Raw genomic sequence first — 15,412 nt, forward strand, 5'->3', positions numbered from 1 at the left:
CTTGTGTTAGAAAAGCAGCTACAGTGCTTGGGCAATAGTTCTGACATTTTACACCCTTATCCCTTGATGTCTTTTTAGCTGCTGTGACTTGCAGTAGTGATGTACTTCAGAAGTTAGGTAAAATAATAACAGTAAGTCTGACTGTTAGAGATGGAGACGAATAGAATTGCCTCTAGTCCAGCATGATGCTGTGGAAAAGAAGCTTTTGCAAGCAAACCTGATTTTGTTTCAAAACTACATACTCGGCCTCGTAAGAGGGATGTCACGTGACCGCATAGATCTCCTGGTGGAAGAAATTAAGAAGGAAATGTTAGCACTTGCCTGCTGTCCACATTACGTCCACATTAGTGTTGCTTCTTACTGACACATTCTTGAAAGTTTTCAGGTCTCAACTAAAAGACATTTTTGTCATATTTTTCGTCTTTCCAATTTTTTAAGGGCAGACTGTTTTTTGTGCAATAGATATGAAAGTGCAGTCTGGCAACCCTATAAGCAATTCTGTTAAAAAAAAAAAAAAAAAGCAAATAGCTTCTGCTGACCTATGATGTCTACTGGGGTGAATGCTGCAAAGAAGTAGATGTTCCAGTACAGCAAGTCAAAGGAAAGAGGGAAGGCCTCTGCATGCTGGAGACCCGAGTTCAAGCACCAAATCAGCTACAGCCTTGCATGACCCCGAGTGTGTGACTTCTGTGTCCAAGTTTTCCAATTATAGAATGGCCCCAAGCAGCACTTCTTGAAATTGCAGGAAAATGAATTAGTGTTTTATTACTAAACTGTTGGGACCTATTTTTGGCAAGTTGGAAGGTCAGCCTAAGTCTCTGTTGATATAAAAGCATCTATCTCTACACAGCAATTTTCTGTGCCAGGCTAAAGTGGGAGACAGGCTCTTTCCTAACAAAGTACTTCAGTTTGCATTTAACGGTAAGGTCATGAGTAGTTCCCAAGGACTTGCATTTTGCAGCGTGGGACATTGGTTCGGATGTGCTCTTTAGGCTTATTAGCGTGTTGATAATACATGAAGTGTTGGAAGCATTTTTCTTGTGTTGGAAGGTCATTGTACAAATTGAGACATTGTCACATAAGCATGTCTTGAAAGATGAATGAGGCAGAGGCAACTGGTCTGTGGCCCGTAATTCCCTGGGCTGCCAGATGCAGAGGAGATCACCTCAAGGAACACATGGGGTGCCTTTTATAGTCCTCAGATGGGGACCAGCTTACAATGATTTCATCCCATATTGTCCAATGAATGTGGTGAAGGTCCTAATGCCACATCACAGGCTGAGAGGAAGAGTCCCAAGAGCCTAACTAACTTCTATGGTGTATGCGCAGGTCACCTCCCTGTGGAATTGGGATGTACTCAATTATCCTTTAGAGCAGTTTCTCTTGCCCTGGAAAAGAGAGAGGTTAGAGATACTACCCTCATGGGGTAATGTGAACTTTTGTGTATGTTTGCTACAAATGTGAAAAGGATTCACTTTGCAATGTGGAAACACAACTAATAAAGTTTCTTTGACATAGCACAAGGGGCTGTCAAGAAAAGTGTTTGGAGTCAGGGTTGTGGAAGAGGAAGAAGGGAATGCATTTTTGAGCAAAAGAGATATTTCGGCTCTCACAGGTGAAAAAATTTAAATAATGAATTTGACTACAGGACAGATGGATTCAGACCACTAAGTAGTGACACATGTTCTCTCTCGGGACTTTCCATCTGTGGTTTACCAGCCATGCCACAACGAAAGCCTTTCGCTTTTCTGTGAAAGTGAGTCCATTTCTTAGAGTCTTCCCACAAAGCTGTATTGAGCGGTGCTTTCCTGCGCATGTGTTTAAGTTGCTTGGGACATGCAGTTCATGTGAGCCACTGTCTTTAACGAGAGGAAATAAGAGGGGTGCCAGTGCCCAAGTGCAGCACAGCCCTGGGACAGTGCAATGAGCCGGTTTCAGTTCTGGAAGCAGGAGGGTGCGTTGTACCTTTGCTCTGCTAGGGGTTGCTAAGTTGGGTGAGGAAAGGATGCATCAGCCTAGGCTTAGCGCTGCCTTCAGGCTACCGCGTGGCTTTCATTGAGTTTGTTCAAGGTATTTTGTTGTGCGAGCCAAAATAGAGCAAAACTTGTCAAGTCTGTGTTGCATTGGTCTCTCCTCGTCTGAGGGCTTTGGAAAGGGAGCGCTCAATATGCCCTGAGGGATGTGGGTGAAAGTAAAACTGCCACTTTGGTTGGGGGCAATAGTTTGGAGTGACTTGTCTTTATGTGCTGATAGACTTAGTCAAACAACCGGAATAACAAACAGATTTTTATTTAAAATATAAACATGGTACATGATGACAAAAACTCTGTTATTAGAAAATTCCGAAGTCCTTTGAATGCTAACCACCAACTGTCATCTAGGATTTACTTGCCTCCAAAAATAGCTGGAAACCTAAACCAATTGAAGGTATGGATTTTGCAAGAAGTAGGCTGTTGCGTTTAACTGTATTCAGCATGCACCATGTAGTAGCCCAGAAGTAAGAAAATCCAACCAGTTTAAACTAGCTTAACAGCATGTTGCGAAGCAGCTGTTAGGTCACCTACAACTCTCAGCTGTTCTACCTTCTTGCAGTTGCAGAATATAAAGGTGGAAAACTGTTTTTAGAAAAGGCTTCTGTCAGTTACGGCAGCACCGAAGAGGCTGCGCAAAACAACTTTATGTGATAGATAGCAAGGAAATGTCTGCAGACTTCTAACTGAACAACTAGGAAATGGTTACCCTACACATCCGCACAGATGTTGTTCACATTTTTAAAGCGTCTGAGAGCTTGCACGCTTTCTTCAAGCAAATTCGCTTTAGGGTTCACTGGAGACTAGATATGGACTCAGAAAATATCTAACACCTAGATTAACAGACATGAGAGAAGTCAAGGAAAGGCTGACGTTTACATGAACTTATGGTACCCCAGTAAACTTATCTGACAAATGCTGTGAGCTAAATGCCCTACCTGATAGGGTATGCTGCAGTTGTAGATTGGAAGGCAACAGAGGACAAAAGTGAAATTAATAAATAAAACAGTATTCTTCACAGATACCATGCAAGACTAGCAAATACGCGCTATACTTTTTTGACATTAATAGAGAAAATATCTTGAAAAAACCACAATTATACACAGTTACTTACAATCTAAAGAGGAGATACGAGCTTAATTATTTAGTTGCAGCTTGGCTTTTCTTTTTTTTTAAATTTCCCTATCCTGTTCAAATTGGCAAGTAAGCCTAGATTGCATCAAGTGAGATCTAAACTGCCCCTTCTCTTAAATGCCATGGAGGCCAAGCCTGTGCAGCCCTCCCACAAGATACTGGTACGGTGGCAGTGCACAGCTGCCCAACTCTGAGCCTCCTTAGGGGTACTGCTTCAATAAAAGCTAACTGTGCAATTGCCAAATGGTTCTGGATTCTGTGTGATAGGAGAACAGGACAACAAAATGTATTTTCACTTGGCAGGGATCTGAAAGCTGATGTTGATAAGAAAAATCCATGTCCTATCTCACAGTTGACAGTGGAGTGCCTTCCCTATGCAGAGCTAGGACAAACAAGGCTGAGACTTAATCCCCCAAATGGTAGGATTTTAGTCTAGCAACTGGTACAGGAGATGCCATTTGTTTCTAGGGCTCAGTTTAAAGTCATTATCTCCACCCCGCCCATGACAAGATGGGGAAAACTGCCCCTCTTAGGCAGGAGAGCTAGTACAGATTCCTCCTCCTTCAAAGCCTCATACCCATCAGCAAAGTTTACTGCTTTGCTATTTTCAACCAGTTGCTTTTGGCTGACTTAGGGTCGGAGTCAGCACTGGCACAAGGAAACTGCAGTTCTTGGCTTTCTGGACATCCATGGACAACACAGTGATATAGTCTGCACTTTTTTGGTTTTTCTTTGAGTGGAGGGATGGGACACAAGGAGATGTTCAGTTTAAAATCCTCCCTGGAAGTCGCAGGGGAGTGCTTAAATAAAGACCAGCTGAATCAAGCAGAACTCAACCACAGTTTTTGTTCCATCTCGAAAAGGGTAAGTCCAGGTAACCCGACATTAACACAGCAGAGACTGCTATTTTCAATCGGTCAGATTTCCACAGCCAGTTCTTTCACACAGTATGTACTGGCTTCTGTGAAAAGTGGAAATCCCCTTTTTCGGTGGAATATTAGGTAAAAAACAAAACGTTGATATCAAGTGCATTTAAAGAAATCATGTTCCTTTATGTTGGCACATTCAGTGCTTAACCCTGTCGTAGCAACTCCTATTTTTGGAGGACTGAGTCAAAATGTTCTACCTTGTTCTGTACACAATAACATGCAGCTGATGAAACCAGAAAAGGAAAGGATGTACTACAGAGAGAGAAAAGTGGAAAAGGTCACAAATCTCACTTTGCGAGGAATTCTTAATTTTTCTTTGGGTGGTTGTTTGTTGTGGGTGTGTTTTTTGGTTTTTTTTGGTTTTGTTTTTTTTTTTTTTTTGCTGCTGTTCTTCACCTTCAGTAGTCATTGTCAGGGTAAGGAGAAGCAGCAAGAACTTCCCATGCTTCTGAAACGCGATGGCTTCCGCTGCTGACAAAGTCCCTGATGGTGATGACGAGAGACTGGGCACTTGGCAGCTTTCAGCGCTCTGCCATGGGGTAGCTAAGTCCCAGGCTTTCCCCAGTGCAGGAGCTCAAAACATTGACAGACTATCACAGAGGACTGTCCAAAGTGATAGCCGGTGTGGTGACACAACCGTTGTGTGGACACGGCCAGTGGCTGGAACAGAAATCCAGTGGATTTTGCTGTCTTTTGTGTTGGAGAAGCTTTTTTTTTTTGCCATCTCTCTGCAGAAATCTGTCACTTGTATTACAAGCAATGCTGCCACTGAGAGAGGGGGGGTGATGCTTCTCTTGACACATCTCCATAGCTGCCCAAATTGTTGGCAGGCTTTCCACTTAGACAGGTGCTGTAAAAACAAAACATCTTTTTAGAAAAAAAAAAAAAATAGAAAAAAATCCCCCAGAAATAATGTCCTATGGTTGTTTTTCCTGTGTAATCAGTGGAACATGCTGCAAAGCTGTGGAAAAGGTGCATTCATGCTGCTGAGAGAGAATTGGCTGGGGTTGAAGCCCTGCCTCAATACTAGAGATGCTGGGGGCCCTCTGACCCTGTGCCACAGACTGAAAATGCCTCGTCTCCTTCTGCAAATGCAAAAAGTGCCCTCCTGCTAACATCCCCCTCCCTCATGAAGGGATGTCAGTGTCGCCTCTGGTTTGTTTTAAGCTACTTCAGAGAACAAGATGCACAAAACTTTTCTGTGGCCAAGGGAAAGCAGATTCCTGAGGCTCCTCTACAGGCAGTGAAGGGATCCCTCCAGACAGCAATTCAGAATTACTCCAGCTCTGAATTTCTCCTCAGTGGATCATCCTGCCCCACTGACTGTAATGGTTGCCTGGAGAGACTAACCCCACTGTCATGAAGTTATTCTTCACAACCTGCCTTTCCCACTCTCTACAACTTTTCTTTGTAACACCAAAGCTAGTCTTTGGCTCTTTTTGGTTTTGCAGCATTCAAGATTCCCACCCCCCCATGAAACACTCTCACCACCTTTATGAAGTGAAACCCATAGAAACAGAAACACATTTACATCAGCATTGAAAAGCAAAATGCCGTGGCAGAGTGTCCCTGGGGGTGCGACCTGCACAGTACCTTATTCCCCATCTACCATGCACAACTTGCTTGAAAATCTCAAATAATCATTGAATTAAGCTAGAATTTCTCCAAGAGCCTGTCTTTTTGCCCCGCGGCAGTACCGGCTATTTCTAAATAATTCCTGACAGATACTGGTTTCCTCTTTTGTTAAGAATAAAACAGAACAGCAACAAACCTGGACTGATAGAAACTTGACAGCCTGCACAAACTCTCTGCCTTGGTGCTCAACTACCCTTACTCTTAGAAGGGCCTTTTTTCCTAACATGTAGCTTAAAGCTCCTTTGTTTAAGCCTGTAGTGCCTCACGTGCTGTGTCCTCTGGGTTAGGACAATAAATAACTTGTCTCATCCTTCTTAAGGACTCTCTCAATAGGGTTGTTATTGTGCCTTAATCAGCCTTGCTGTCTCCAGCCTAAACAAACATAACTAATCTTTCACCAGAGGTCACATTCCTAGATCGTTCTAATTTCTCTGGTATTGGTCCAAGTTGCCCTGAAATGGGGATGCCTAAAAGATCCTGCCTTCCATGCCTTGCGTGGCTCTGGTGGAAGAAAATGGCCCTCAGAGGTGGGACAGCTTCTGATAGCACCAAAGCTGCTGTCCCACCGCCCTTTCCACACATGGTTTGGAGATGTGCCAAGGAAAAGATAGTTTCTGGAAGGCAAGTGTCTTTGTTTTGTTGTTAATAAACAAATTGTGCTACAGCAGTCTTCAATAGAAGAGAAATATTTACTCCTATTCATGTCACAGAGGCTTTTCCGTTTATGGGCTATGTCCAGGGATCTAATAAAATAGGGCCTAGTATAAGTAAGTCCAGAGAGGAAAAAGTTGATCTTAAATGAACTGCTTATGTTAGATTAATGCAGCTCACAGGAACGGAAGGAGAAAATGTCTCTCTCTTGAGAAAATCCATCCCTCTTTCTACATTATCCTCTACAGGAGACCATGTAACGCCCGCTTGTTGTTTACCAAGCACAAATGTTGTGGATCAGGCTGGGGTTACGTGATGGGTCTGGAAAATAACTGACCATTAACCTAGTTTGTGTGACACCAAAGAAGTTCTAGAAAAAGTTTTTTAAGGGTTATTTTGCTTCTGCTTGATATTATGAATTGGGTACATTCACAGCATCTGCTAGGGCAAATGATGCTTTCACTATTAAGGTTTCGGTGCAGCCACAGTATTTTCTGCCTGTTCTGCAGAGACAACCAGGCAACGGTCATTTGCTTCAGTAGAAATTACCAAATGAGATATAAATGAGGCAGGTATTTCATCCTCTCTGTACTCGCGCAAGTCGCCTGGGCTGAGTTTGTTTTTCCAAATTTGTCTTGGATTTTTTTGCTCTGTTTTTATTTTTCCCCCCACTGTAAATGATAAATGAATTTGTAAACTAGGTGGCCTGCAATATTGCAATCTTGCTTATAAAAAATACGAACATGTTGAAGGTCTGAACTGCATTTTTTTTTTTCCTCTAGGAAAGGAGAGCGCTTTGTACTTTTTAACTTGGGTGTATATAGGCTCAGGTTCATAGACATGAGGCATATGATGTTCCTGTATCCCAGCTAAAGACCTTCTAGGACATGGTGCCTAAAAAGGCAGAGAACAACTACTTGGTGACGGGCACTGATGTGATATGAAGTGAAAAATGGTCAGTGTTGCCCAGACTTGAAAAATCAGCATTTAAAACAGACTTTCCAAGTTTGGCTCTGCCTGCCTTGTAGCATAATCCACCTGTCTTGATGGCAACAGCAGCTGCAGCACAGCTGTAGAACAGGAGGGGAGGGTGGCTTCAGCCTGTATCCTCTGTCCCCTGTGGATTCGTCGTGTTCTTTGGCCTGAACTATCGAAGGAACTTCTGGGAACCCAGGCTCTCGGGCTGCCTTTGGCGACGCCTTACAGAGCTCAAGGAAAGGGCTGAGAAAAGAAGTAGGGCTACCGCTTTATGTGCTTGAGTTTGTAACATCCAGCGAGCCTAATCCAAAGGCTTTGTGCTGAACTTGAGTACTGAAGCTATGAAGGTAAGTCACTTTTGAGACAAATACAGTAACATATTTTTAATACTTACAGTTGAGTCCTCCTTTGTCTTCCTCTGGTTGGACATCTGTTGAAACAAATGCACTGTTTTAAGCATGAAGGATAAATAACTGCAGTCTTCAGCCAAATAGGATTAATATTAAGCAACATCCACCAAAGTTGAGGGTTCAATACGTTAAATGCTCCTTGGACCACAAAATGCAGTCCATACTCTGTTTGCTTACAGTCCAGGTCACCGTTTCAGCACAGATAGATTTTGGGCTTGAAGCTACAGCCCTGCTTCGTGTTTTGGGACAGAGTCTTGGGTTGTGTCTGAAGGAAGGACGTGGCTCCTAGTGCAGCTGCTGCAGATGCTGGCAAGATCACCACCCTGCTTTCTCCTGCTCTCTTCTGAAGCACCTGGGCTTGTTAGCCATGAGGAAGAGGGCATGGATTGAAAATGTGGTTTGTCCTTGTCCATGAAAATTGTGGTTGCCCCTGCTCGCTTTTCTTAGATGTTAGCTATTGTATACCTGCAAAGTGGCTTATAGAAGTACTAAGCTACATCAGCAGGCTGAGTCTCGTTCACAGGATGTCCTTTACAGCTACCTTTTGTCCTGTCTTGCTAAGCACTGAAGAGTCCCGCACGAGGGCAAACAAAGCAATACAAGGGTATGCGTGTATAACGTGAAGTGACAGTGAGACATGCTTTATTTCTAACTTGTAGAAAGCTGCTTGATGCCAGTGGAATTTTGAAGCCTTAAGTGCCCAGCCAGCGATTCTGAAGCTCTTAGGGTAAAATCAATCCTCTGATTTCTGCTGCAGAGAGCGCTACTGACCCCAGTCTTGTTCCATGGAGGAGCATCCCCTCCGTTTGTCCAGAAACAGCCTGTAGGGATCACAGCTCAGAAACTGTGGCCTGAGTTACTCCCCCACCCAGCAGTTAACTCCTGTGAGGCTCAGATGTATTAGCAGAAAACCATATAGAATAACACATTCTGGGGCACTATATGTCCTCCCCAGGGAACCCCAGGATAACAGTATGATTTCCTGCTGGTGCGTGCAGAGAATTTACGCGTACCTTCTAGCAGCATGCTGAGTGACATTAAATATTTTGGCAAATGAAAAAGAATTCTTCAGCAAATGAAAAGCCTCATTACCTGTGTAGGACACTAGTCTAGAGGACCTCCGTCTCCACAGCCAGCAGGTTAAAACAGCTAGTAGAACACCTATCAGAATGACAATGGAAACGATGGCAGACGCTTGAGCACCTCGTCCACTTTTTTCCAGGTTTTTCTGACTTTCTGTGCTAGAACCACTGCTTTGCTTCTGCTGTGTGTCTAGAATGAAATAGAACAGGGGTGTAATAAGCTGTAAACTTTCACATTTCATACCAGGCAAATATTTGACCACGTTTTACATGCACAAGAAGATTCTGAAGGACTAAATAGTTGTGCTATTCCTATCGCTGTGATTCTGGTGGTATTTCTTCTGAGCAAGGCACATCTCCAGCTTACACTGTTTAATAATACAATGCCAGTTTATTCCTTCCTGTGATCATACAGCACGCATCCCTCTTTCTTCCCTTTTGTTCTTCTTTCCTGCCAGCCTTGGAAGATTGTACATTTGAGCTTGTGTCTAGACTCAGTTGAAAATAAATCTATAGAGCATCTATAATGTAAATCTGATGGTATTCAGAAAAGTGGGTGAAAATATGTTTCCCTAAAGTTAGTGACAAATTTCCACTGATTGCTGCAAACTGAAGGTTTCAAATCACGTCTCTTACTCTTTCAAGCGTGGTGGTGCTTTTAGAAACCAACAAAAAATAGGAAGATGGAGGTCTTTTCCTCCAGAATACAATATGACAGAATGCCATTAGGAAACTAATGACAAGGGTGCTTAGTTTTCCTTTAATTTGGGATGACAGCAAGATATGTGCTATCATACAAACACTCTACTGTGTAATTTTTGCTTGTGCACACAGTTTTGTTCCTGGAAATAGTTCAATGTATAACCCCTGGCTATGTTTGTGAGATCAGTGTCATTAAGTCCAGAGTATGCGATTCCTTGGTGCATTCAGGTAAATTAGCTGTGGGAATCCAGCTACAGTTACACAAACAACCAAACCTCCTCGTACCGGGGTGCAGAAACCCGCGAGAGAACGGTGTGGTGGGAGGCAGGACCAGGAGCAACAGTGAGGCTGAACAGCCACCTCCAGATAAGCTCTCCCACTCCAGATAGCTTCTCTACACAGCTGTTTGGAAATCATGAAATTCACTATTGCTACTATAGCTGTACCCAAGGAACCAAAGGGTGACAAAGCCCAGTGACTGCCTCAGACACAAGAGCTTCTCAGTGCTGCTGGCCATAATGCGCTTGATAGGGTGTTCACTTCAGTGTGGAGGAAGTCAGAAGTAAACATAAAGTCCATGGCTAAGCATAACTAGCTTGAAACAAAAACTGCCCTCTTCTCCGCGCTTTTGGGAAACAACTGAATTAACGTGTGCCCCTCATTCATGCGTATCTACAGAGACACGCTGGTTGATATATCTGCTACCTAGAAAACATGAAGGATCATGAAGGGACTTACAGTTGGCTGACAGGTTTTCCCGCAGTATTTTATTTTCTACGGAGCACTCTATTTGCATGTTAGAAGTGGCTTTAACCTTCAGCGTGCTAAAAACGTTGTAAGTGCCATCAGTGTCAGAGGTGATCTTGAGCTCTGATGGAGGCAGGTGGCTGTTGTCTGTTTTATTTATCCAGTAAACATTGGGCTTTGGGTATCCATTGCTGGACCTGCAGCTGAAAGTCATCTCCTCTTCAGTGCTGCTACTGTTTCTTATCGGTCCAATGAGTACTGGTTGGCTATAACTAGCTGGAGAGGCAAGAGAAATAGAAATAGTCATCGACAAGTTGAAACGTATTGAAAAGACAAAATTTTGATGTGGGCTCTTGAAGCGGAAGTTCTGGGTTTCGCACGACCCTCATGACTTGAAAGGGAAACACCTGCAGGTTTGGCGTGTAAGCCAGAGAGCTGAGGGAATTACTGGAAGGGCAGAAGGCTGAGGCCAAACTCGAAGGAAGAAAGCAACTTCTTAAGCTGCTGTCACCCAGTCACAGGCAAGAGCCCTGAGATTAATGAAAACGGAGAAGAAAAAAAGCCTACGCTGGACAAATAGCTGTTACGGGTATTCTCCCAGTTACCGATTCCTTACCTGTAACACTTAAATTAAGCAGATTTCATTTCAGCAAAGGGCTGAAGTATGTTTCAAAGTTAAGGGTATGCTTACATGTAATACTGAAATGGCACAAATTTGAAAAGCTGGAAGGAGAATTTGCGCAAATATGTGCAAGTGTTACAAGTTCTTACCTGCTAAACTGAGAACCACTTGTGCCTGGTGAATCACTTTGGTATATTCATTTGTCTGCAGTACTACACACTGGTACGTATGTTCATCGCTCTGGCTGACATTTAGTAGTAGCAGAGAAAAGTTGCCATTTTCCAGTCTATCCCAGAATAACTGAGTCCTGTTTTTAAAGTGAATACACTGTTCACTTTCGTTGTCTTGACCAGAGATCAGTGCATGTACAACTGAACACTCTTCTTGATCATCAGCTATTTGCCAATATACCCGTAGATTTTTTAAGTGCAATTCTCTTTCTCGATAAATGCAACTCAGTGTAGCGTTGTCTCCGAGTTTACTGATGATGATCTTCTCCTCCAGTGCAATAACTACAAGATTAAAAGAGAGAGAGAGAAAAGGGAGGTTATGTGGAAAAAAAATATCATTCTTTTCAAGTATATTCTACCACATGTGGACTCCAGTATTAGTAACAGGCAGGTGAGTGTGCTCGCTTCGTAGCCATTCCTACCTCCTGACTTGCCAGTGGCTAGTTCTCTCCACATCTGGTTGTCTGTACAATTTCCAAAGGGACCTTTTACAACATAAAGCCTTTTGCTTATTTCTTTCTCTGAGGACCAGCTGGTCTAAGCATTCCCAGCCCCATGGACACCTGCATAGCTCATCTACACATCCGAGTCGGGCACCCTGGCTTAAAAATACCACTGCAGCAAACGCAGTACTTGCAGGGAGGAAGGCAGTATGTTCTCCAGGCCCGTTATCCTCTGCTGGGTGGGACAAGAAGTAAGGGGCTTGAACTGCAACGAGGATGATGCAGCTCAGGCTTTGGGAAACCCCTCCCTCATAGCAGCAGGAGAAGTGATGCTCTGGAAAGCATTGCCTAGGAAGACAGGGGCACCTCCATTGCTGGCGTTATTTAGGAGCAGGCCAGCTGGCATCTATTGAAACTGGATCTGGTATAGTTTGTCCTGATCTGGGGATGGGGGGACTTTCCTTGACGACTTTGTTGAGGTCCTTCTTAGAGATTAAGCAAGAGCAGAGGAGAGACAACTCTGACAACATTTAAATATCACCAAGTGACGTCCTTTAACCTTACCTTTGTTTTGAAAGGGATTTTTGGAACAGTAGTAAAAGACTAATATTGGGTACTTGATACAGTCATGGATAATTCTAGTCGTAATATGAGTATGGACTTTATGCAGGCATGTAAGATCTGCTTATCAACAGCCCTTATTACCCCACTTCTAAGGTCTTTTGTTAGCAGAGGTAAATACGCAAGGATGTCTGTAAAGCAAGCAGAGCAATCTAAGCAAGAGCATCCATAAGGTCCTTTGCTATTCTCTGTACTGAAGCTTATTGAAACTGATATTTTCTTCTTTCCCTGATGCATGTCAAACTGAGGAATTCTTAAGTGTCTTGCTGGAAACATGCAGTTGTTTATTTTGTACATATTACAAATACTCTGTGTATTTGGCCAAACACATTAAGGGAGGGTAGCTTCATTTTTAACTGAAGTGCTCTGAACTTACCAGCTCTCAGGATATGAAGGAGCAGTAACAGAAATCCACAGCTAAAATAAAAAAAAGCAAACAAGTATTACATGATAGACTGTAGTATCGCCGTTGTTTATGTAAGCAGTAAACCAAATATTGATTGTTTCGGTATAGTAGCAGAAATAAGTAAATTAGGTACTGCTACTATGTGATGTCCCATTAAGTATTTGCATTTTTGACAGCTGCAAAACTTCTGTTCAAACAACGTAACTCTGTGGGTGGGTGACCAAGGCCACGAATAGCAGTAAAATGCACTAATATTGGAATCGGAGCAGAAGGCGTGAAGCTGGTGTTGTGCCTGTCTTTTTTGTGAAAAAAACAACCGAACCCCAAACATACAGACTTACTGGACAAACAGGCCCTGGAGGAGGTCTGGATCGCTCAGAAGGAGCACGGCTGCACAGGCCTAAATCCAGGTCAAAGCCCTGCATCCCATTGTTTCGCTGAAACCCAAGGAGTTACGGTTTTATCTGGTTAAAGGACAAGCAGCTGGCCATGCTGCCCAGTGTTTTGTGTACTCAGTAAAAACATGTAAACAGGAAATGTGCCGATAGCAGGGAGCTGTGCAGAGATTTTGCTGGAAAGAATCCGGCATGTTTGATTACTCTGGAGGGGCAAATCTATGCAGGAGTTTCCCAAGGGAGTTACACCTGCTGGATACTATAGGAAAAACCCAGTTTAACCTATCTGTAAAGTCCAGGTGATTTAATTCTCATCCCATAGGGCTTTAAGAAAGAGAAATATGCAGTGCTTTCCTAAGAGTTACACTCTGCAAGCAAGCAGGACCGTGAGGCCATGCTATCCGGGTGCAGCTGGTTCACTTCCCCAGCCAGGGTTCCCTTGATCCTCAGCCAGGTCCAACACTGAGCCAAGGGCTGGGGCAATGGGGTGAGCTGCCCCCAGCAGCCCGTGTCCACCCAGGAGCGAGCTCCAGGGTTTCCCACCCAGACTGCTTGCCTTCTCACCTCCAAACCAACCCCACCCTGCCTGACCCTCCTCCCTCCAAGCCCTAACCTACACCTGCTCCCCCTGCAGCCATTTCTCACCTTGCTTCTTCCCTATCAGCTGTGCTTTAACACCCTGCCCTCTTCTCTTCCTGCCCTTTCCCCACAGCTCCTGCCCTTTTGGGCAGCTGAGCATCAGGATTTGTCCACCACCTCCCAGGCACAGCATCGCTTCTGCCCAGCTTTAGTCCTACCAGCTGCCTGGGCACAACCTGGGTCTCCTCTGCTGCTGCGGAGGGTCTCCAATTCTCACCTGCCCCCAAGAAAATTATGATCTTCCCAAACACATTTGGCTTCCCACAGAGAAAGCAGAGAACATTCCTGACGCAAAATCTACCTCCACTTGAAGCCCCATGTCCACGGAAAGAGATGGGGAAAGTTTAGGGAAGAGTCAGTCTGAACTGTGTTACTTCTATATGACGAAAACACTTTCTTTTCCTTTTCTGTGTCCTTTGAAATGCTTTCATAGGTGAGCCTTCAAAAGTTTAAGTGGATGCCCAGTGTGGAACATTTCTGTTCCAATACTTATTTTTGTAAATCTGCAATCAGTCCTGAAGTCAGTCTCCCAGGCAAGTGTACCTAAATGCTCCAGGGAGGCAGCTCCGCTCTGTTCTGTCTCTGGCTTTTGCATATGGTCTTATATTATATTTCTGTTGCATTTGTACACTGTGCAGAAGCCATCACTTTTGTGCCAGGCTTGCAGACGTCTGTCTTGACAAGCTCACCTTGATTGTTCTTAATCCCATGGCTGTGTTTGTTTTATTGTTTCCCACCCAAGTTAGAAACTTATAGATATAGTCAGGCATTTGAATTAAATGGAGAACAACAATCGACTGATCTTTAAGGGACTCTTCAGGGGATTTCCCACGGCAGGCATTTGCTGTTGCCAATGAATATTTACCTAGTCAGCCAGAACTGATTCCCTAAAGTATGCATACCAAGCACATCCTGATTTCTTATTTTAACAAATGATGTCACGGTTCAGACTGGGCAGATCTAGAGATGCTCATCTTCTTGCTTGGAGGAGGTTGCTGCTGTGGTAGCATGGGGCCAGTGTCAGCCCATGTCCTGGTAGACACCACCCTGGAATTCCACCCCCTGGAATAGTTTTAATGCCAAGCTCCTGTCGGAAAAAGGGAGAAAGCCACCCCCTGGAATAGCTTTAATGCCAAGCTCCTGTCGGAAAAAGGGAGAAACGCTCCTGCCTGCAGAGAAACCTCTCTGCTGCCCAATCTGTATGGTCAGCTCCTGTGTCCATCACTGGCAGCGAGCTCCACTGAACGCAGGTGTAACTGTATTTGTTTCTTAGGTTCTCTCTCCCCTTTATTTGTTATAAAATATTTTTTTTCCTTTTTCAATTCTTTCGCACACCTTCCCCTTCTATACGTTTTTGTCATGCGAAACGGGAGAAAGTTGCGCTTCCTCATTCATACGTTCTTGTTCGGCGAGAGTATTCTTCCTACGAGCATCTCAACTTTTTCAAGCGCTATTTATTTTAGAATCGTGGGACACTGCTGTTCTGGCACAGGCTGGCTGGGCCAAAGACGTCCCGATGCTTGCAGTAATAACTTTGGGGCTTTTGCCCCACCGGGTGAGCTTTGCTTTCTCCCCGGACCTCGTAGCGGCATCGCTCTTCTCGCATCGGCAGGCGCCCCGAGCCGGTTATCTGCGAAGCTTTTCTACCTCCTCCCGTACGGCAAGGCTAGTCTGGGCAACAAAGCCCGGCGGGGCTGCTCGCCTTCTCCCACCGGTCACGCTGGGGCCGAAAGGCTCCTCACCTGCGGGCAGGCGGGG

The 15,412-nt window shown here is 44.3% G+C and overlaps 1 protein-coding gene across 1 annotated transcript; it reads right to left on the reverse strand.

The window, feature by feature from the left end:
* Window positions 1-4,584: 4,584 nt before the first annotated feature.
* LOC104133577 (ICOS ligand) lies at window positions 4,585-13,973 on the reverse strand. Its single transcript, XM_009646996.2, has 7 exons — window positions 13,945-13,973; window positions 12,591-12,631; window positions 11,070-11,432; window positions 10,290-10,574; window positions 8,860-9,039; window positions 7,752-7,787; window positions 4,585-4,943 (listed from the first exon to the last, which is right to left on the reverse strand). Exons 1-7 carry the CDS (start codon window positions 13,971-13,973, stop codon window positions 4,933-4,935), a joined length of 945 nt encoding a protein of 314 aa, XP_009645291.2. The 3' UTR covers window positions 4,585-4,932.
* Between the last annotated feature and the right edge of the window lie 1,439 nt (window positions 13,974-15,412).

Source organism: Egretta garzetta, unplaced genomic scaffold (assembly GCF_000687185.1).
Source record: "Egretta garzetta isolate BGI_Z169 unplaced genomic scaffold, ASM68718v1 scaffold1099, whole genome shotgun sequence".
Taxonomy (NCBI): Eukaryota; Metazoa; Chordata; class Aves; order Pelecaniformes; family Ardeidae; genus Egretta; species Egretta garzetta.